General features: G+C 40.3%; 1 protein-coding gene and 1 pseudogene across 2 annotated transcripts; one reads left to right on the top strand and one right to left on the bottom strand.

Moving 5' to 3' along the window:
- Positions 1 to 685: 685 nt before the first annotated feature.
- On the bottom strand, positions 686 to 1,639 carry LOC307100535 (putative olfactory receptor 7A2; the record flags this gene model as incomplete). Its single annotated transcript, XM_079773004.1, has 1 exon — positions 686 to 1,639. The coding sequence occupies one exon, from the start codon at positions 1,637 to 1,639 to the stop codon at positions 686 to 688; it is 954 nt and encodes a 317-aa protein (XP_079629130.1).
- A 5,076-nt stretch (positions 1,640 to 6,715) lies between these two features.
- Positions 6,716 to 24,144, top strand: LOC307100533 (neurofilament light polypeptide-like; annotated as a pseudogene). Its single transcript has 2 exons — positions 6,716 to 6,736; positions 22,974 to 24,144. The product of its transcript is annotated as a neurofilament light polypeptide-like (transcript).
- Positions 24,145 to 24,756: the final 612 nt, after the last annotated feature.

Genomic DNA, 24,756 nt, shown 5'->3' with positions numbered 1-24,756 from the left:
AGTTTTGTTCTTTCTGTTGGTGATTTCACTGTTGAAATTGGCCCCACATATAGTGCTGAAAACTGTCTAGTGTCTCTAAGAGCAAGAAGGCTGTGATGTGACTTATGGAGAAAATATGTGTGAGATAAACTTCATTCAGACATATATTGTATGATATGGAGATTTTTTTCACTCACTGTCTCTTTGGTAGATTTGGAAACTTTAGAAAAGGGGAGATATTAACTTGGAGCACTAGAAGGAGTCATATTTGTAGTGAGTACATTGAAAGATTTTTAGCCAAAACAGGAAAATAGTTAAGAAAAAGTGCATAAAACTCTCCAGGTATTTTTCACCTCAAATAATAAGGACCCTTACACATAGACATCATATCCACTCTTTAAAGATTAGATGTGCACCATGAAGACTATGGTCTCAGGTTTTCCTCTACATTAAAATTATGTAAATACCCTTAGTATCCAAATGTAGTTTTGGTCATAGGGGTAGTGGAATATATGACTATACTTTCAGGGAAATAATAGAAATATTCCTTTGAATAATATATGTCATAAGAGAATAAATTATGCTAAAGGAATTCATGTTAACCAATCAGATGAGAATTTCCAATTACCTATGATCCAAAGATAGGCTTTATTTATATCAGAAAAACAGGCACTGAGGTTTAAACCCTACATTCATGGTCACTTCTTCAGCCTAGTACAGTTGGCCCTTGAAAAGCTAACCTGCCAAGGAATCTTTGCAGGGCCCTCTTTATGTCATTGTTCCTCAGACTGTAGATGAAGGGGTTCAGCATGGGTGTGACCACGGTGTACATCACCGAAGCTATCGCAGTTGAGTGTGCATTTTGGGTAGCCGCAGAGCTGAAATACACTCCTAGGCACGTACCATAAAATAAGGAGACAATTAAGAGGTGAGATGCACATGTAGAAAATGCTTTATACTTCCCCTGAGCTGATGGGATTCCACATATACAGGACACTATCCTAGTGTAAGAGTAAAGGATCCCTGCAAGGGGACCACCACCAAGCAGCACAATTAAAAAATATAACATAATGTTGTTAAGAAAGGTGTCAGAACAGGCAAGTTGGAGCACCTGATTGAGCTCACAAAAAAAGTGGGGGATTTCCAAGTTTGAGCAGAAGGACAGACGCAGCACCATTAAGCTTTCTAGCAAGGAATTCAGGACACTCATGATCCAGGACACCAGAACCAGCAGTCCACAGAGTCGGGGGTTCATGATGACCAAGTAGTGCAGGGGTTGGCAGATGGCCACAAACCGGTCATAGGCCATTACAGTCAGGATTAAGTTGTCCAACACGACAAAGAGTGTATAAAAATAAATCTGTGTGATGCAGCCTTCATAGGTGATGACTCTGCTCTGTGTCTGGATGTTCACCAGCATCTTTGGGATGGTGGTGGAGGTGAAACAGATGTCTACCAAGGACAGGTTGGAGAGGAAGAAGTACATGGGCGTGTGGAGATTGGAATCTGAGCTGATGGCCAGGATGATGAACAGGTTTCCAAACACAGTGACCAGGTACATGGAGAGGAAAAGCCCATATATGAGGGGGTGTAGTTCCCATTCCTGTGAAAGTCCCAGAAGGACAAATTCTGAAATTTGTGTACCATTGCCTGGTTCCATGTGTCAGAGGTGACTACTAGAAAATAGAAAAAAATGAATAACTAATTTTCACATTAGCAGGCATTAGTAACTGATAATAAATGATATATTTATATTTTAGAATCAGAAGATAATTTCCATATTTGTTGTATGTTTTGGTCCCCATTAATTCATTTCTGTTGCCATTTCTAATTAAAATTTCCTTTTTTATCATCAATCAATTCTTCAAACATACTGTATATTGCTGTTTTATTGATGATACGTTTCATTCACTTGATGTACATATAGGGTGTCTCAAAAATGTGTGCCCACAGTTTGAATAATAATAAAGGTAGTGTTTATTAAAATGCATTTTATTTTCAATATTGAGCTATCAGCTTTATAGTGTGTATACATTTTTGGGGGACACCCTGTATGTTGACTATAGACCAGGTTTCAGGCACTGTTCATAATATGGATGCTGAAAAAGAAAAGTCTCTACAAACTAATGATGAAGAAAGAATTTAATCAAATAAAAATGGTAATATCACATATGCAATGGTGAAGGTGCTATAAAGAAAAGTAAATCACATTTAATGGAGAGAGTGCACAGAGGGTATTCTTTTTATAGAGTTTAACCAAGACTTGTCAACAGGTGACAGTTATACATACAGACACCTCAATGAAGAACAGGCACCAGAGTAAGGGGGAAGTTCTTGCCAGGCAAAAGGAACAGCCAGTGCAAAGGCCCTGAGAAGATGGTTGTTTTAGAAAATCAGGGCTCAAAATGACCCAGTGTATCCGGGGAAATGAGCAAGAAAGAGCAGGGTGAGTGGTGGTGTCAGAGAATATTAAGAAACAAGGTAGCCTGCATGTTGCTGTTGAAACTTCAAGTAATAGAGGGTGCCTTGTGCACACTATGAAAATATTGCACTGTATTAATCTGGTTGCAAAAGTTTCCCGTGAATTGAAAAGGATCTCCTCCTTATTACCTTCTCTTGATAGTAGAGTCATATTGGAATAAATGAGTTCAAGCACCTCTGCTCTGCGGACTGCTCTCAATTTACAAGGCAAACACACACACACACACACACACACACACACAAATGCACACACACACACACACACACACACAAACACACACAAAAACACACACACACACACACACAAACACACCAGGGCCCCTTCATCTGTGTTATTTCCATGTCCTTCTCCCTCCCTCCCGCACTATGTAAGCTATGAGTAGATGCAAGTCAAACTGTCCATATCAAGTATTTTTTTAAAAAAAAGAACTTAGAAATAGTACCTAGATATTCCTATTGTATGCCTTCCATGGACAAATACACTTTGGGTTTCATATGGCTATTCCCATTTTCTGCCCTGTATTTAAAGAAACATGAACAATAGGTTAAATAAACATAGTGGGAGAGACAGAAATAAAATGCACATGAGGAAGAAAAGAGATCTAATGAGCTCAGCTGGTCCCTGAGAGATGATGAGGAAGCAAAATCTTCTTTGGATTCTAGCAGCTTTCCAACCCTAATAACACCCCCTTGAGGCCAAGCAAAAATAATGAAGGAGAAAAAATAAATTTCTCCAAAAGACAGAGGTAGTTATAAATGTATGGTATGAAACACCTTACAGATTGACTACCCCAAGTGAAAAATTACCAACAAATAAACCAATAGCTCACAAAAGGCAATATACAAAACAACACAGATTGAATATTTATAACATCAAGCAGTAGAAGACAAGTTTTTCCTGTGCCCCTTCTATATTTATTTGACCTGTTGGTTTTTATGTGGTTGATGGCAGATGAGACAAGCCCCTTTCTCATTTTTCCTATGTGGCATCATTGTTTTTCTTGGACTTTGGGTTTAAACTCATTTTTGACAAATAATGGGCACAGTCTAATTCTGTCTCATCCAACATGCAAAGGCCTCCCAGGACAAGATCACTAAATCCTGCACAGGCCATGAGGAGCCATCCTTCTACACTGAGTAACTTTTTTCATATGATTTTTGCCTGAGCACATTGTCATACAAACAATCATTTCATTGTACTCTGTCTTCACCATCACAGTGCCAGATTCAGACAAGCAGGGCTTCACCTGTTTTGTTCACCTTTGTATTCTCACAACTGTTTGTGAATATATGTGCACTTATATAGGCAAACTTTTAAGTAAATGTGAAGTTATGAAATGAAAGGCATGACAGGGAGAATGAAACCTGGTTAACCAGAGTGGTTTTAAACCAACTGATATCAATTAAAGAAAATTGAGTGGAGCATCAAAAACTAATGGAAACAAGATGGAAAAACAACAATAATTTACTAATACCAACAAGGATTAGTAATTAAATTAGCAGTGGCATAGACATAAAAGGTAACCTATAATGTTTCTAGAAATTGTAGCAAATGACAGGTGCTCAGTTATTATTTGTTGAGTGAATAAGGAATTAGGAGTCTATATAAATACATTGAACCCATTGTAAGGTTGCATTTCAATATATTTGGAAAGAATGAATTGCTGTGAAAGTCAGAAAAAATAAATATCATCATGTAGGAAAATATAAAGTTGGGCCCATCATTCATGTTACAAAAAAACGGATGTATTATCTACTCACTATAGGAGTAACCAATCTCTCTTAGGTTAACAGATAGAAAACTGCATATCAATGTTTATGGGTAGGCCAAACCATCATAGTTATGTCAAGAGACTAAGAAGTAATAAGACAGACATATTTAATTTTTTAAAAATGTAAAACTTCTCTTTGGCCAAACAGCCCTCCAAAAATCAATTGTCAAATATTAATTTTTACTTAATATACTTCTTTTTTACATTTTTCATTGAATTTATTATGTTGACATTGGTCAATAAAATTATATAGGTTTCAGGTGTACAATTCTATAATACATCATATGTATATCGTATTGTGTGTTCAGCACCCCAAGTCAAGTCTCCTTCTATCACCATTTATGCCCCTTTCATTCTCCTCAACCTCCCCCACCACAATATTTTTAAAAAATCATTTAAAAGGCTGATAATGAAAGAATAATCATCATATAAAAATAATATTAAAATTAACAAAACCATCAAACGTGAATGTTTGATCGAATTCAAGAAAATCCAGAAGACAATAAAAAATTTTTTTCATACCCTGTAAGGTTGGGAAAAAAACTAAAATGTCACATTGACTAGGGTTGGAACTTTCAAGCAGGTAGCAAAGGGGTCCTCTTTTTCTTTTCTGGTAGAACTGTGAAGTGTTACATCATTGGGAAACCTATCTGAAGACAGCTATTACAAGTACATATATTATTTCAGTCATGGTGTCTCAGTCTCTGCACTATTGACAATCTGGGCCAGATCACTGCCTGTGGTGTGGTCTCTCCTATGCATTGCAGGATGTTGAGAGCATCCCTGGACTCTACCTACACCTCCCATGTGACAGCGAAAAATGTCTCTGGATATTGCTGAATGTCCCCTGGGGGAACAATACTGCCGCTGGTGGAGATCCAGAGTTCTAATGTAACAATATCAGAATATTTTTGTGTAATTGTTATAATACAATGTATTGAGAAAGTATATGGAATAGCATAGCCACATCATAAAATATTATGTGCACATGGTAATAATGAATTGGTATTACACTAGCTGAGTGGAGGGAAGACCATAAAATGTTGTTAGTAATAAGGAACAGTGGGAAGAGAAAAAAGAGTGTACAACACATAAATAGAATATCTAATAGGCACAGGATGCTATTTTTGAATTTACATAAAGCATATGAGTATGTATATGTGCATAACATAGAAAGAGAAGTTTTTAAAAACTAAGACTTTATGGAATACAGATTATCAGCAGGAATGAAATTAGGTTATGCATAGTGGCTATGAAACAATTGCATAAAAACATTAAGTGAAAATCATATTAATCTATATAAAGATAGAAAACAATAATAACTTATCATCAACATGGGCCACTAATTCCAGATTAAATTTCCAAAAACTTGGAAATATTAGAATATTATAGAATGGCATTTAAATTTGGGGAAAAGTAGTGTCTAAGTTATAACTTTTTCTTATATAAAGTTATTAGATTCAAATATGCTAATAGAAAGTAATGCTAATCTTTAGTCAAATACAAAGGAGAAGGCCTTCCAGAGGACAGTAGAAGATGATGCAAATTTTGGAAATAGAGGTTATGACAAAAGGCCGAAAGGAACAATAGGGATAATGGAGATGTAAAAGAAGTTGGCTATATGGGTGTAGGGTGATTTATTAGCACTAAGTACACAGAAGAACATTCACTTTCATTTTTTTTTATTTTTAGAGCAAGGATTCACAAGTGAAAAGTATACAAGTAACAGCTGAATTTATTTTCAGTAAGAGAAGTGAAAAATAAGAAGAAACTGAGAGAATACAATATGACCAAGTGGTAGATTTGAGCTCACACAGTAAACACAATTCCCCACATATACACATATGAAGGTACTCAATGACAACAAATTTGGTGGAGAAGACTACAATTCCTTGTTTAGAAGAATGCAATAAAAACCAGGAATGAAAACACTCTGGCTGCACTACACAAATGCCAGGTCTTGTACAGACAATTTACAATAGACAAAACAAATGAATAATTAACCTACAAATGTATTCAGGTCACAGGTAATGAAGTAATTGCAAAGTTAAGCTACTTAGCAAACCTCTTTTTACTTATCAAATAAATTCTGTTTCATGTGAATTGAATAACCATATTGAAATAAGATAGTGTGAAATGTATGTCTCATGAACTACTGTTGCAAGGTAATATTTACAATAAGTATATTGAATCTAGATTTTTCTCTTCAATATGGAAATGTTGTGAAATAGACCCAATGATAAAAATAAAGAATCACCCTCACTTTCCTGGACATCTCTCCATAGAAAGCACTCTATTTTCCTACTCCCTTTAGTTACAAAACTCGTTGTATAGGTTCCACTTTTACTTAAAGTACTCTAATTGGGCTTCCATCTGTTAATTGTCAACAATTAACCATGTGTTGCTGAGTTTAATGTTCACTTCTCCCTTCAGCATCCTAAATTACTCATTAATTAGTTAATCACATAAACAACCATAGGCTGATGGCTATCAAGAGCCCTCGGGTAAATGTTCTTGGCTTTGATTCTCTCTGACCCTTTCTTGTAGTACCTGCCAGATCTTTGGACTCACCTGATTGGGAAATCTTAGGGGATGGCCTTTGTGTGAAATTCCAACCTCCTGGACAGTTGATGATGGAGACTAAAGCTCTCTGTCCAGACAAGACAGCAGGAAGGAGGCAAGCACAGGTCTCCTAGACAAACTTAGCATTCCAAAAGCAACAACCAGATTCCATCCACAGACTAGAGATGAGGAGATATTTACAGCTCCCTATGTTTGCTAATTAGGTACATTTCTGTCTTGTTTTTTCAACCTCTAATCACATGATTTCCCTGTGGAAATCATGTGATTAGAGGGTTGAAACAGAATGAAATGTTTTCCTGGAGATTGAAACAGAATGAAATGTTTTCCTGGAGATTCTGTGTTCCCAAAAGACAAGTTTAAAAGTCAAGGGAATTCCATTTTTTACTAGTTCTTCCTTATAAAATCTGTTGGTTTTCAGGGGATTAACATCTCAGCATCTTATCCCAACCCTGATTTAATTTTTTTCCAAATTTAAGACTGAATATCTAGCCTGAATTAGAAAACTGAAATTTCAACATACTGACTTGTTGGAACACAGGCCCTCATCCTACCTAATAATAGACAAATATGCAAATTGACCGTACCTTCGCTATGCCCATGATTGGCCAGGAGGCGCAGGGGGGCAGGACTCGGGGTGGCCGGGGTGGCCGATTGGGCCGGTGAGACACTGAGCTCGCGTCGCCAGCAGCCACGCGAGCTCAGCGTCTGCGCCATGGCTGTGCTACGGCACAGAAGGGGCCTCTGGGGAAGCGAGCTCACGTCCCACTGCGGACCATCAAAAGCGGGGGAGCTAGGTGCCTGTCCGCTCCGGCATCAGGCCTTTCAGAAGCCTCTGCCATGCCCGAGGCTTCTGAAAGGCCTGGTGCACCAGCAGACAGGCACCCAGCACCCCCACGATTGAAAGCGAAAGCGTGTAGGGGACCCTACACATACATGATTTAATCATGCACTGGGCCTCTAGTATCTACATAAAATTCTATTTTTCTTTTCAACAAGGGGGAGAACTAACTTCCTTTGATATAAACTTTGAGTGTTACACAATGGCTTCATGACACATTAGCCCAAAACAATTTGGCATTTTGACCTTATATCACAAGTTAAGAGCTGTCATTTAGTCCCTCCCTATGAAATATTTGTTATTTATCAGAAACATACATTTTTTGCACTCTAATGTAAGTTTGGAATAGGAAAGTAAATAGACTCTTCCCTGTAGCCTCCAGAAGAACCCTAGCCTTGCAAATATCTTGATATTAGCCCACTAAGACCCATTCCTGTTTTTGACCTCAGGAATTTTAAGAGCATAAACATTTTTGTTTTAATCACTTGGGATATTTTTACACTAGCATTAAAAATTGAAAACAGACATTTATCCAATGAAATTTTTGTTCAGGAAAATGAAATTAACATCTCAATTCATTCATTGCCCCTGGGTAAAGGCATTTTGAGTTGTAATCCTCTTAGGGAGAATAAATTTATAATCAGTTTGGAGATATTCAGACTCTTTACCTGGTAGAGGATTTCTTATTGAATAAATATAAATGTGCTTCAGATGTTAATTCCTTTGAGGCATTAACACACGAAAGGTAATTCGTCATTTAAGTTCATGTCTACCATTTACTTTAAACCTTCATGTCTAAATTTCTATATCTTTCCAATTCTATGTTCTTCAACTTTCTCATAAGTTTACTTTATACATAAAAAATCCTATATAATAAAAGCTTAATATGCAAATCGACCAAATAGCAAAACGACAGGTTGCTATGACTTGCACTGACCACCAGGGGGTAAACGCTCAATGCAGGAGCTGCCCCCTGGTGGTCAGTGCGCTCCCACAGGGGGAGTCCAGCTCAGCCAGAAGCAGGGCTCACAGCTGGTGAGCGCAGCAGTGGTGGTGGGAGCCTCTCCCACCTCCGCTACAGGCAGGCAGTAAGGAGTGAGGGATCCCAGACTGCAAGAGCCCCAAATGGCAGTGAGGGAGAGAGTGTGAGTGAGTGAGGGAGTGAAAGGGAAGTGTGTGGACGTGTGGGGTGTGTGTGTGTGTGTGTGTGTGTGTGTGTGAGTGAGGGACAGTTATATTCCACAGGACTTTTGGGGGCTGGCAGACCAGGATCCCCTGGCTGGGCAGCCTCTGTTACCGCTGCAATCTCTCCTGGGGCAGCCAGCTGTGCCACAGAGGCCAAACCATCTTGAAAAGGAGAGCTGCTATGACTGGGAGCCCAGCCTCACCTCCAACCGGGGAGCCCTTGGATGCCACTTGGGACCCTACAGCCACACCAGCCAAGGACCTGCTGCCTTGGTTGTGAACCCTCAAACATCGAGATTCCAGTCTCCCAGGCTGTGGGCTCCTAAAAATTTGTCTGGTGGGGGAGACAAAATGGCAGCCAAATCGGCGGACATATCCTGTGCCTTCTCACGGAGCAGGTAGAAGAAACAACTAAATCGAATAACATCCACCCAGAATTGGTGAATTAAACACAGCTGGTGAGGCAATCTGTGGACGGCAAGGACAGAATTGGGGGTGTGGGCTGGAGAGAGAGATGTGTGACTACCCGGACTGGAGGATCAGAAGGAAACTGAGCTGCACCAAGTCTGTGTCCCTTGGGGACACACGTAACACTTGACTGTGGAAGGGGGTCCAAAGGGCTGCTGAAAGCCGGGGAATCTAAGTCTAAGTCCACAGCCATTGGGAGGCTGCGCCTAGAAAGGCAGCCTGAAGTTCTGCACTGACTGCGCAGTGCCGAGGAGGAGAGATATACTCAGGGGCATGGTTGCTCTGTCTTTATATTTTCCTTGCTTTTACTCACTAAATCCAGTACATAGAATCTTTCAATTACAAACACTCACCAAGGCTGTGGTGCAGGTGGAGGTTCAGTTTTGTGGAGGCCAGGGAGCAAGACAGGGAGAGGTGACCAGGAATCCAGCTCTGGGACAGCCGGTCCCTCCAATCCTAAACAGCCATTTTTCTCCTGAAGAGCCAGCCCCTCCAAGAAGTGCAGCCGCACCCAGCCTTGAGCTCTGCAGGGCAACAAGGAATCTGAATACCCCCAGGGAGCCCTCAGGGTCTGGGTTGAGGGGCCATTTGGTCCTGGAAACTAATACAGTAATACCCCCACCTAGAGCCTGTGTCAGAAATAGACCCTTCTGTAAATATGACTGAAAGCAGGCAGACAAACAAAGTGGGCAGATTGGTCCCGCCTGCCTGAAACCAAGGAGACACAGAGGAGTGCTGGATCGCTGGGAACTTCAACAAGGTGCTGATTACCTAACAGGAAACTGAGAAGTAGCAGACAGAACAGTAGAGAGGGGTCTTAAACCAGCCCCTTTGGGACATTAAAATTCAGCTGAGTTGAGTGACACTTCATTACTTCACTTTTTTATTTATCTTTTACTTAAGAAAGAAAATGGAAAAATAATTTTTATTTATTTTATTTATTTATTTTAACCTTTCATTTTTTTGGATTAGTGTTCTTCAATCTATTTTTATTTTTTATCATTATTTTACTTTATATCATTTTTTTCCTTTTTGCCAACCTTTTCTTTCTCCCTTCTCCCTTTTTCATCTTGTTTCTCTTCTCCTGCTCCTGCTTTAGTTTTTTTCTCTCTCCTTTCTTTTAAATCTTGTTAAAATTTGATCTTCTTTATCTGCTTTATTAATGCATTACTATTATAGTAGTCTATGTTGGCTTACTCATATATCTAATTTCCTCTTCCCTGTTCCAAGTCCATGCACCCTTCTCATTTCTCTTTGCTAACCAATATTTTTATACTTTTGTTTTTCCTCTCCTCTCTTGCTCACTTCTTCTCCCAATTTCTTAATTAGTTCCACTCACCAATCTCAAACCTATTTACTCTATACTCTATTGTCCTTTTCCAAAAATAGATGAATATATAGCTAGATAGATAGGTTAAAGAAAGGGAAAATTTTTATTTGTCTTTTTTTAATTTTTATTATTTATTTATTTTATTGAGGTTTTTTTGTGTGTTTTTTATTTGTTTGTTTGTGTTTGTTTGTTTGTTTTCCTTATCAACTCATTCTCTTTCTCCCTCCTCTATGCTGAATGGTGGCCATTCCTCCATTCATTCAATTCCTTTACCTTATTTTCTGAAAGTAACATCTACCTCTTTAGATTCAGTTTTCCCCTTTTTTTCTGGGAATTTGTTGTTTGCATTTTTTGTTTATTTGTTTGTTTTGTGGAGTATTCTCTCCATATATTTTTTCTCCACTTATTTTTTCTTCTTTATTTTTCTGTCTTACCTTTTTTTCCTTTTCTCAAAATCATTTTTGTGCTCTTTTCTCTCCCCTAATTCTCTTTTCTCTGGTGGTCACCTTTATTTGGGCTTATTGGTATCATAAATACATTTGTATTTTGTGCCCTCTGTGTTGTGTCTTGTCAAGTTGTATTTTGTGCCTTTAAGTCAATGTGGTAGACAGTGATCCACATAACCAGACACTGTGAAAGGAACAATCATGGGGAGACAAAGAATCAGCCCCCATACTAAATAAAAGGAGGAATCACTGGAAAAGGATGTAAACAAAATGCAGGCAAGCAATTTGTCAGAGAAAGAATTCAGAGCAATGGTCATAAGGATTCAAAAAAAGGATGGAAGACAAATTCAACATGTGTAAGAATCAAGAGGAAATAAAGAAGAACCAAGAAGAAATGAAGAATGACATCGTTGCAATAAAGAACACAATACAAAGCATCAACAATAGACTAGAAGAAGCTGAGGACCACATCAGTGAACTAGAAGACAAGGTAGGAAAAAATACCCAAGCAGAGCAGCAACTGAAAAAAAAAAAAAAAACAACTTAAAAGATAGGAGGAGAGCCTAAGGAAGCTTTGGGACAACATGAAACAAAACAACTTCCGCATAATGGAGATGCTAGAAGGAGAGGAAACTGTACAAAGAATAGAAAACCTGTTTGAAGAAATAATGACAGAAAACTTCCCTGATATTGGGAAGAAAAAACTCACACAAGCCTAAGAAGTTCACAGAGTCCCAAAGAAGATGAACCCAAAAAGACGGACACCAAGACACATTAAATTGGCAAACACCAACAACAAAGTAAGTATCTTAAAGGCTGCCAGAGAGAGACAGAAAGTTACCTATAAGGGATCCCTATCAGACTATCAACTGATTTCTCAACAGAAACACATCAGACCAGAAGAGAATGGAATGAAATATACAAAGTGATGCAAAGCAAGGGTCTGAGCCCAAGAATACTATATCCAGGAAGGCTATCATTCAAAATTGAAGGTGACATTAGGATCTTCACAGACAAAAAGGAACTAAGGTAGTTTATTACCACCAAACCAGCAATGCAAGAAATGCTAAAGGGACTACTGTAAAAAGAAGAAATAGGAAGGGAAGAAGGAACACAGGCATAAAGAATATAAATGGCTACAAACAAGTATCTATCAAAAATAACTTTAAATGTAAATGGATTCAATGTCCCAATCAAAAGACATAGGGTTGCTGAGTGTATAAGAAAACATGACCCATATATCTGGTGTCTACAAGAGACCCACCTCAGAACAAAGGACTCACACAAACTGATAGTGCAAGGATGGAAAAAAAAATTTCAGGTGAATAGAAATGAAAAAAAAAAAAAAGCTGGGGTAGCAATACTTATATCTGACACAAATAGACCTCAAAGTGAAGGCCATAATAAGAGACTAGGGAGGCCACTTCATAATACTAAAGGGAGCAATTGAACAAGAAGATATAACTCTGGTTAACATATATGCTCCCAATACAGGAGCACTCAAATATATGTATATATAAAAAAACTTCTGGAAGATATCAAGGGAGAGATTGACAGCAATACAGTCATAGTAGGGGATTTTAAGACCCCTTGACACCACTGGATAAATCCTGTAAAGAAAAAAATCAAAGAAACATCAATCCTAAATGACTCACTAGATCAGATGGACTTAATTGACATCTTAAGAACATTTCACCCCAAAGTTACAGAATATACATTCTCCCCAAGTGCACATCGGATATTTTCAAAGATTGACCACATATTGGGACAGGCAAAGTCTCTTCAAATTCAAGAAGATAGAAAGAATATCAAGCATTTTCTCAGATCACAATGGCATAAAATAGAAATCAACTACAATAAAAACAATGAAAAAATCAAACACTTGGAGGCTAACTCTCATGCTATCAAATAATGATTGGGTACCAAAGAGATCCAAGAAGAAATAAAAAGTATCCTGGTAACAAATGACAATGAAAACACAACAATCCAAAATTCATGGGATACAGTGAAAGCAGTCCTGAGAGGGAATTTCATACTAGCTCTAAAGGCCTACCTTAAAAAAAGGAGAAGAAGAAGAAGACGAAGAAGAAGAAGAAGAAGAAGAAGAAGAAGAAGAAGAAGAAGAAGAAGAAGAAGAAGAAGAAATTGTAATAAATTATCTAACCCTACAACTTAAAAAAATTAGAAAGAGGGCAACAAGAAAAGCCCAGAGTAAGCAGAAGGAAGGAATTAATAAAGATTAGAGAGGAACTAAATGACATAGAGACCATAAAAAGAAAAATAAATACAAAATATCAATAAAACCAAGAACTGATCCTTTGAAAGGATAAACAAGATTGATGAACCTCTAGTCCATCTCACCAAGAAACAAAGAGAGAGGACCCAAATAAACAAAATCAGAAATGAAAGAGGTGAAGTAACAACAGACCCCACAGAAACACAAAGGATAGTAAGCCCTGGCTGGTTTGGCTCAGTGGATTGATTGTGGGCCTGTGGACTGAAGGGTCCTGGATTCAATTCTTCTGAAGGGCACATTCCTGGGTTGTGGGCTCAACCCCCCAGTGTGGGGTGTGCATGGGGCAGCCAATCAATGATTCTCTATCATCGTTGAAGTTTCAATCTTTCTCTCCCTCTGTCTTCCTCTCTGAAATCAATAAAATATATATTGAAAAGATATGAGCAAGTCTACTCAACAAACTGGAAAACCTAGATGAAATAGACATATTCTTAGAAAAATAAAAGCTTCCCAAACTCATTCAGGAAGAATCAAAAAACCTGAATAGGCTGATAACTACAGATGAAATTGAAGCAGTAATCAAAAATCTTCCAGCAAACAAAAGCCCTGGTCTGGACAACTTAACAGGAGAGTGCTAACAATCATTCAAAAAAGAACTAAAACCTATCCTCCTCAGACTATTCCAAAAAATTCAAGAGGAAAACACACTTCCAAGTTCTTTCTATGAATCCAACATTACCCTAATTCCAAAACCAGATAAAGATACCACAAAGAAAGAGAACTACAGGCCAATATCCATGATGAACATAGGTGCTAAAATCCTCAACAAAATTCTAGCAAGTTGGATCCAGCATTACATTAGAAAGATTATATACCATGAAAAGTGGGATTTATTCCAGGAATGCAAGAATGGTACAATATCTGCAAATCTCAATAAATGTGATACATCACATAAACAAATTGAGAAACAAAAATCACATAATCATATCAATCAATGCAGAAAAAGTATTTGACAAAATCCAACACCCTTTCCTGATAAAAACTCTCAGCAAATTTGGAATAGAGGGATCATACCCCATCATAATAAAAGCATTATATGACAAATATACAGCCAACATCATACTCAATGGGAAAAATCTAAAACTATTTCCCCTAAGAACAGGAAAAGGACAGGGATGCCCACTTCCACCACTCCTGGCCGACATACTACTGGGAATGCTAGCTAGCTATAGCAATCAGACAAGAAGAAGAAATAAAAGGCTTCCAAATTGGAAAAGAAGAAGTAAAATGGTCCTTATTCGGAGATGGCATGATATTGTGCATAGAAAACCCTAAATACTCTATAAAAAATTAATAGACTTAATAAATGAATTCAGCAATGTAGCAGGATGCAAAATTAACACCCAGAAATCTATGCCATTTTTATACACCAATAATAAACTCACAGAAAGAGAAACTGAAAAAACAATCACATTTACTATTGCACCAAAATAATTTAGATACCTAGGAATAAACTTAATTAAGGAGATAAAAGACTTGTACTTGGAAAACTACAGGACATTGAAAAAAGAGATAGAGGAAGACATAATCAAATGGAAGAACATACCATATTCATGGACTGGTAAAATCAAAATCATTAATATGTCCATAATACCCAAAGCAATTTATAGATTCAATGTAATCCCCATTAAAATACCAATGGCATAATTAATAGAACTAGAACAAACTCTCCAAAATTCATCTGGAATAATAATAATAATAATAATAATAATAATAATAATAAAAGACCCTGGATAACCACAGCAATCCTGAAAAAGAACAAAGCTGGAGAGATCACAATACAAGATATCAAGCGATATTACAGAGCCTGTTCTCAAAACTGCCTGGTACTGGCACAAGACCAGACATATAGACCAATGGAACAAAACAGAGAACCCAGAAATCAACCCAAGCCATTATGCTCAATTAATATTTGACAAAGGAGGCAAGAGCATATAATGGAGTCAAGACAGTCTCTTCAATCAATGGTGCTGGCCCATCAACAAAACAACAAGAAAGCCCACTGAAAGAAGAACATATTTACCAATGCTATCTCAGATAAGAGTTTAATCTCCAAAATTTACAGGGAACTCATATAACTTAACAAAAGAAAGATAAACAATCCAATCAGAAAATGGGCAAAGGACCTAAATAGACACTTTTCGAAAGAGGACATACAGAAGGCTGAGAGACATATGAAAACATGCTCAAAGTCACTAATCATCCAAAATATGCAAATCAAAACAACAATGAGGTACCATCTCACACCTGTCAGAAAGGCTATCATCAACAAATCCACAAACAACAAGTGCTGGCAAGGATGTGGAAAAAAGGAACCCTCATGCACTGCTGGTGGGAATGCAGACTGGTACAGCCACTATGGAAAACAGTATGGAGATTCCTCAAGCAATTAAAAATGGAACTCCCATTTGACACAGTAATCCCACTTTTGGTAATATATCCCAAGAAACCAGAAACACCAATCAGAAAGGACATATGCACCCCTATGTTCATAGCAGCACAATTTGTAATAGCTACGATTTGGAAAAAGCCTAAGTGCCCATCAGCAGATGAATGGATTAAAAAACTGTGGTACATCTACACAATGGAATACTATGCTGCCATAAAAAATGAACTTTTACCATTTGCAACAGCATGGATGGATCTGGGAAGCATTATGCTAAATGAAATAAGTCAGTCAGAGAAAGAAATATCTCATGATCTCACTCATATGTGGGATATAATGAACAACATTAAATGATGAACAAAAATAGATACAGAGACTAAGTAACACTGAATAAGCAATCCAACCTCAGAGAGAAGGTAGAGGAGGAGGGGGTGAGAGATGAACCAAGGACTTGTATCTATAATAATAAAAGTGTAATATGCAAATCGACCAAATCACCGAACAGCAGCACGACCATCCGGACAACCTTCCGGACAAAGCTGGAGCTGCGAGGGCCTACTCTTGCACGAATTTCGTGCATCAGGCCTCTAGTGTATGTATATTATCACAACCAATGGACATAGACAGTGGGGCAGTGGGGGCTTGTCCTGTAGGGTGGGAGTGGTGGGGAAGGGGGGGTCAATTGGGGAAAAAGAAGACATATGTAATACTTTAAACAATAAAAAAAATGGGCAAAAGGCCTAAATAGATACTTCTTCAAAGTGGACATACAGATTGCCAAGATAATATGAAAACATGCTCAAAGTCACTAATCATCAGAGAGATGCAAATTAAAATGACAATTAGTTATTACCTCACAACTGTCAGAATGGCTACCATCAACAAACCAACAAATGACAAGTCCTGGCAAGGATGTGGAGAAAAAGGAACCCTAGTACACTGCTGGACAGAATGAAGACAGGTGTAACCTTATGGAAAACAGTATGGAGTTTCCTCAAAAAATTAAAAATGGATCTGCCATTTGACCCAGTGATCCAACATGTAGGAATATAGCCTATGAAACTGGAAACACCAATCAGTAAAAACAGATGTACACATATGTTCATAGCAGTACAATTAAAAATACGTAAGATATGGAAACAGCCTAAGCGCCCATCAGTAGATGAGTAAATTTAAAAAAAAAAAAAACAACTGTGGTACATTTACACCATGGAATACTATGCAGCAGTAAAAAAGAAGGATCTTTTACCCTGTGAGATAGCATGGAGGAACCTGGAGAGTATTATCCTAAGTGAAATAAGCCAGTCTGAGAAAGACAAGTATCAAATAATCTCACTCATTTGTGGAATCTAATGAACAAAATACTGATGAACAAAAAGATCTATATACATAGAAGCATAGAATAGATTGATGACTCAGAGGGAAGGTGAGGATGGGGGATTGGGTGGGGGATAGAGATTACCTGGGAAACTTATATGCATATATGCAAAGCCCATGGACACAGACAATAGTGTGGTGAAGAGCTGGGAGGGACAGTGTCTGGTAGACAGGGTCAATGGGGGAAACAGAGAGGGACAGCTGTAATAATTTCAGCAATAAATATAATTTTTTAAAATGTATATTTTATTTAATTTTTAGGGACACATAAAAGATTTGAAGAAGGCATTTTTAAGAAGTACAGCATATGATGTTATTCATGAATCTTCATATGCAATAAGTGAACAATGAATTTGTAACAGCCTCCAGAATGAATACGCTATTTGTTCAAAATCACGTGCAACTATGATTTTTTATTCAGAAGATCTAAAACTACCTGCACTTGACTCTCACACAGAGCCACAGCCTTGCTGCTCAGAGCAGTCCCCAGAGCAGGACCTTCAGCCTCAGCATCACACAGGACATTGATTCTCATAATCTAAAGCCCATCAGGACCTGATTAAAAAAAAAAAAAAAAAAAGAATGATTTACAGCCTTTTTGATGTCTTTGTTCCTGAGACTGTAGATGAAGGGGTTCAGGATGTGTGTCACCACACAGTACCTCACTGAGGCTGTTACACTTGAGTGTGCATTGTGGGTAGCAGCAGAGCTGAGGCACACCCTTAGGCTCGTACAATAAAATAAGGAGTAAACTGAGAGGTGAAACGCACAAGCAGAGGATGCTTTACACTTCCCCTGAGCTGATGACATTCCATGTGTGCAGGACACTATTTCAGAGTATGAGTAAAGGATCCCAGAGAAAGGACCACTAACTAGCAGGATAGCTGAAAAATAGATCACCATGTTATTTAAAAAGATGTCAGGAAGACAAGTTTGATCATATGATTGAGTCCCCAAGAAGTTAGGGATTTCCAAGTCCATGCAGAAAGATAGCCATTAAGCACTGAAGCAAGGAATTCAGGATACTCATGATCCAAGCCATCACAACCAGCAGTCCATAGAGCCGAGGGCTCATGTTGGCCATGGGGTGCAGAGGGTGGCAGATGGCCACAAACTGATCATTGGTCATCAAAGTTAAGAGGAAAACATCCAACCCAACAATATATCCTATATTAAAAAGAGCTATCACGCAAATGGTCATCACGCCCTCACACCATCACAATGCATCACCAGGAGGCTGTGTGTACAGCAGGCATGCATGGGTGGGCAGGGACTTGACGCTGTGTGCGTGGCATGGAGGCAGGGCCCAGTGGCTCCATGCAGTGAGGCCTGGGGGTCCCGCAGCTCTGCGCAGTGCAGAGGAGGTGGGGCTCGGCGGCTCTGCACGGAGAAACCTGGGGGTCCCGAGATTCTCTGTGGCACAGAGTCGGAACACCTGGCTTCGGCCTACTTCTTTGGGGCAATACATAGAGGAGCCCCAGATGGGTTGGCGGGGCTTACCTTTTTGGGGCGACCAATTGCGGGGCTCCCACACTATGAGAGGGCATAAGCCAGGCTGGGGACCCCCTTAACCCCGAGAGCACAAATTTTGTGCAGCAGGTCTCAAGTGTACATATAAACAAATCTGGGTTGTGATGCTGCAACCAGCATGGCTAGGGTTCAAGGTCTGGAGAAGGGGCCAACACACAAATGAAAGCACTAGACAAGAAGTATGAATTTAGAAATCATGGGGGCTAGGCGGAAACCTTTCCCTAGTAGAGAGGCTCCCTAAAGCCCTGGCCCTGTTAGCTTTTATTCAATTTTAGAATACACATCTTGCCATCAGTTAGGCAGGCCATCTGGTAGCAGATAGAATATCTTAAAGATCAGTAAATATTAGTAAAGATTTACTTTGAGACTATTAGGTCAGGAAATTGCTCAAGCCACCATAATCCAACAGAAAAATCGGTGCATAGCTTTGGCTCTGCCAAAGCTCAAGGTCCATCAGCCTTCCGAGTTCCTTGTTGCACTTTCATGTTAGTGTTGACAATGGATATCCTCCAGCATCTCCCCCTTTTTGTTTTCTTAATAAATCTTGAAAAGTGTATGCTGTCTGTAAGGCTTGAGTCCTTTTAAGACTCTTCATTGTGCATCTGCAGACTAGAAATAAACATATAAGAATAAGAATGAGACAAGCTATAGTGGTTATGCTGAGAGGCAAATGTAAGGAGATCCAGTGAAAGGGATTAAATTTTTCATGTCCTCTTAAAATTTTAGATGCAGTAGCCCATAGGACCTTTGAAAAAGTGTCTACAGAGACATGCAATGCCCCAAGGCATCCAAAGGAGTATAGTGTGTTACATCCATTTGCCAAATGAGGTCTCTTAACAATCCTCAAGGGTTAATTCCTGTATTAGGCCCTTGAGGAAGATGTAACATGCAAGTGGAACATTCCTTGATAATCTGTTTTGCCTGCTGTCCAGTGATTGAGAATTGTTTAAACGACATTTTGGAAGTCTTATATAAAAGCTGATGAGATTCTGTGGCCTATTTTAATAAAGCAACCAATTGATCAGCATATGCGTTGCATTTTGTTAAAGGGCAAGATAGTGTGCTATGATCCATAATGTGAGTAATATAAAAAGGGTATTGTCTCTGCTGTACAATCTGCTGTACTTGTTTAAATAGTACAAATAGACTTTGGTGACTGAGCCATTTTAATTGAGCAGTTTCAATTCTGTTTACCAGGCTCGCAGCATAAGCAGAGTCAGAAATAATATTAAGAGGTTCTTGGAAAACCTGCAACGCAGCCTTGATAGCCTCTAATTCAATTGTTTGTACAGAAGTATGACTAGTTTCGATTTCTCAGTCTGAATTTATTGTGGGACTAAAGGCCCAGTGCATGAAATTCATGCACTGCAGGGGGTCCCTCAGCCCAACCTGTGCCCTCTTGCAGTCTGGGACCCCTTGGGGGATGTCTGCCTCCTGGTTTTCTTCTGACTACTTTTAAGATGTTCTCTGCCTTTGTTTTCTTTTGTAGAATCCCTCTAATGCACCCAGGTATTAATTTTCTTTCTCCTCACAGTCCTCGCAGTCCAGGACCCTCAGGGGATGTCTGACTAAGCTGGCAGTTGAACATCCCTCTTGCAGTCCCAGATCCCTTGCTCCTTACCGCCCACCTGCTTGCTGCTCCTTACCACTCAGCTCACTGCTCCTTAGTGCTGCCACTGAGTCGGGAGAGGCTTCTGCAACTGCTGCTGCACTTGCCAACCATGAACCCGGCTTCTGGCTGAGCAGCTCTCCTGGTGGTCAGTGGGAGTGCACTGACCACCAGGGGGAAGCTCCTGCATTGAGCGTCTAACTCCTGATAGTCCGTGCTCATCATAGTGACCGGTCGTTCTGATTGTTCTGCTGTAATGGTGGCTTAGGCTTTTATTACATAGACTAGAGGCCCAGCGCATAAAATTGCATGTGGTAACCTACCACTGCTTGCTGCGAGAGCCACTGCTCTGTACGAGAGTGGCAGCTCACACAAGAGCCGCCCCATCCCGCCACGAGAGCCACCACACCCAGCTGTGAGAGCCTCCCCGCCTCACCATGAGAGCCGCCCTGCCCCATTGTGCTGCGAGAGCCACCCTGCCCTGCCCTGCTATGCCGAGAGAACTGCCCCGTCCCACCACACCATGAGAGCCACTGTTCGTGGTGGGAGGGACGGAGAGGTGCTCAATGCACCTCATTGTGACCAGTCGTTTGGTCATCACAGTTGTCACAGACTGGGCTTTATATATATGTAAGCAACTTTACCATTAGTTGATCCATCAGTAAAAATAGTTAATGCTCCAGGAATAGGTTCCTGCCTAGCGTTTTTTGATATTATAATAATAGGGGTGTAATATAAAAATTGTAGTAATTTGTTTTTTAGTAGGTGACAACTAAGTTCCCCTAAATATCCACTTAGTCCAATTTGCCAATTCAAATCAATTTGAAATAACATTTCTAATTGTTTCCCAGTGAAGGGAAGATAGATGTATTGGGGTTCTTCTCCCCTAAGCTGCCTGCAGTGTCTTCTGAGTTGAGATATTAATTGAGCCATGAGTTCTATGTATGTAACCACAGTTTTAGAGGATTGATGCCCTAGGTCAGTGGTCGGCAAACTCATTAGTCAACAGAGCCAAATATCAACAGTACAACGATTGAAATTTCTTTTGAGAGCCAAATTTTTTAAACTTAAACTTCTTCTAATGCCACTTCTTCAAAATAGACTCACCCAGGCTGTGGTATTTTGTGGAAGAGATACACTCAAGGGGCCAAAGAGCCGCATGTGGCTCGTGAGCCACAATTTGCTGACCACGGCCCTAGGTGGACCCATTCAATAATAGTAGGAGAGTTTTTATTTTGGAAGATGACTCCATTGGGACAATTTTCAGTAGGGTTAATCTGTCCCAATAAAGGAAATTCAGGCTGTACCCGTGCTACTTGGGCTGAGAAGATTGTCTGCTCAATTCTTAGCAACTCCTTCCTAGCTTCATCTGTTAATGTTTGGGGTGAGGAAAGATTAGATTCACCCCTAAATATATTAAATAAATTTGTCATTTCTCCCTTAGAGATTTTTAGATAAGGTCTTAACCAATTAATGTCCCCTAATAAATTTTGAAAGTCATTTAAGGTTTTAAGACAATCTTTTTGTATTTCCACCTTTTGAGGCCTAATACATTGGTTTTCAATTATGGTTCCTAGATATTTGAAAGGCATGTCTTTCTGTACCTTTTCTGGAGCAATTTTTAAGCCCCATTTAGGGAGTTCCTTTTCTAATTGGGAAAACATTGCTAAAGTCTGCTTTTCCCATGAACTTGCTAAGAGTAGCCATCCATGTAATGGATAATATAATATTGGGAATATTTGTCCCTTAAAGGCCAAATAGCTTGATCTACATATTTTTGACATAAGGTGGGGCTACTGGCCATTCCTTGAGGCAAAACTTTCCATTGATATCTTTTCAGAGGTTTTATATTGTTAATACATGACACTGAAAAGGCAAATCTTTGTTTATCTTGAGGTGCCAAGGGAATGGTGAAAAAAAAAACACAACACCTTAAGATCTACTACTATAAGAGACCAATCTAGAGGGATTTGTGAAGGTGCTTGGAGTCCAGACTATAAGGCTCCCATGGTATGCATAGTAGCATTAACCACTCTAAGATCATGCAATAATTGCCACTTTCTTGTCGCCTTCTTAGGTATCTACACAAATAAAAGAGAAATATGCTAATTGACCGTACCTCCGCTATACCCACAGCCAATCAGGAGTGATATGCAAATTAACCCAACAAAGATGGCGGGTAAATTTGCATATGCAGGCAGGGCAGGCAGTGCCAGACACCATCCTCGGGGTCCAGGCCATGATTGGGGACCCGTGTAGGCTGCACGGGCAGCACCTGACGCTGCCCGCGGAATCCAGGCCATGATCGAGGACCGGGCAGGTGGCACAGGCAGCACTTGACAACACCCACGGAGTACAGGCCATGATCAGGGAGCCGGGCAGGCTGCATGGTCAGCCCCTGACACTACCCGCAGGGTCCAGGCTGTGATCGGGGACCCGGGTGGGCCGGGCGGGCATCACCTGATGCTGCCCGTGGGGTCCAGGCCACAATCAGGGACCAGGCAGGCGGGGCAGGCAGCGCCTGATGCTGCCTGCAGGGTCCAGGCCATGATAGGGACTGGGCAGGCGGGGGTGGCCAGTGTCTCTGGGATCAGTGTCTGCCCCCGGGCCACCTGCAGACACCAGTGGTGCAGGCCCAGGGTTGAACATTTTAATGAAAATGGGATGCCTGTTCCCCGCCCCACTGTGCCCAGTCCCTGGCGAGGAGAGGGCAGTGGGCAGTCAGGAGGCACCACGGCTCAGAATGGACTGGGAGCAACCCGCAGGTGCGCTACCAGGAAGAGGTGCTGAACCATGAGGATGTCAAGGGCTGGCTGATGGAGGCGTGTAAAGGTGCAGACAAGGCGGCTCTCGCCAGCGCTGAGCTCAAAAAGCCGTATTGACAGTCTGATGGATGAAATCGCCTTTCTGAAGAAGGTGCACGAAGAGGAGATTGCCAAGCTGCAGGCACAGATCCAGTACATTCAGATCTCCATGGAGATGGATGTGTTCTCCAAGTCTGACCTCTCCGCTGCGCTCAAGGACATCTGCGCCCAGTATGAGAAGCTGGCTGCCAAGAACATACAGAATGCCGAAGAATGGTACAAGAGCTGCTTCACCGTGCTGACTGAGAGCGCTGCCAAGAACACCTACACGGTGCGGGCTGCCAAGGACGAGGTGTCCAAGAGCTGCCGCCTGCTCAAGGCCAAGACCCTGGAGATCAAAGCAAGCTGGGGCATGAATGAAGCACTGGGAAAGCAGCTGCAAGAGCTGGAGGATAAGCAGAATGCTGACATTAGTGCTATGCAGGACACAATCAACAAATTAGAAAATGAGTTGAGAACTACAAAGAGTGAAATGGCACAATATTTAAAAGAATACCAGGACCTCCTCAATGTGAAGATGGCTTTGGACATTGACATTGCAGCTTACAGGAAACTCTTGGAAGGTGAGGAGACCCAGCTCAGTTTCACCAGCGTGGGAAGCATAGCCAGCGGCTACTCCCAGAGTTCCCAGGTCTTTGGTAGATCTGCCTAAGGTGGTTTACAGACTAGCTCCTACTTGATGTCTGCTCGCTCCTTCCCTTCTTAATACACCAGCCATGTCCAGGAGGAGCAGATCGAGATGGAGAAGACCACTGAGGCTGCAAAAGCTGAGGAAGCTAAGGATGAACCCCCCTCTGAAGGAGAAGCTGAAGAGGAGGAGAAGGAGAAGGAAGTGGCTGAGGAAGAGGAAGGAGAAGAAGAGGAAGAAGGTGCCAAGGAAGAATTTGAGGACGCAAAGGAGGAAGAAGGAAGTGAAGGTGAAGGAGAAGATGCCCAAGAAGCTGAGGACAAGAAGAAAGATGAAGATGCTGGGGAGGAGCAAGCAACCAAGAAAGATTGAGCCCCCTTTTCCTTAATTATTTCGGGAATAATCCTCCTGAAACCAGATCAACCCCGTCATCAACCAAGCAGTTGAGTTCCCAATACTATATGAATTAAGAAGTCAATATATATATAACATTCTGAGGTGACTCAGGTTGGACATTAAATGTTGTGCTATGACTTTTCTCTTTATGCAGAGTATCTGCTTGCAGAGTGGCTCCCTGGCTTGCTGCCAGCCTGTGCATGGTCCACGCTTATGAGTTCAAGATCTATGACAATGTGAATAATTCAGATGTTTACAATAAAAACACATGAATACATGAATTCACTAATGTTAATGTTAAACTTCATGGAAAAAATAGTCCTTTGAATCTTTGGTGGTTAGAAATTAAAGACCTCAAATCATGTGCAATAAACAGTAAATAAAGTTACACTGAATGACAAAAAAAAAAAAATACATTAGGGGCCAGGAAACATTCAAAGAACTGGGGAACCATTCCCAAATCAGGAAGGGAAGTCACAGGGTGTATATTATTGCTACAAATACAGTATTTCCTACTACTTACAACATATACAATGTAATGTATTAGATGCCTTTCTATCACATGAAGTACGTATTCTCATAGAGTAA

This window comes from Cnephaeus nilssonii (assembly GCF_951640355.1).
Source record: "Cnephaeus nilssonii genome assembly, chromosome: 5".
In the NCBI taxonomy this organism is placed as follows: Eukaryota; Metazoa; Chordata; class Mammalia; order Chiroptera; family Vespertilionidae; genus Cnephaeus; species Cnephaeus nilssonii.
This window is presented reverse-complemented; position numbering and strand designations above follow the sequence as displayed.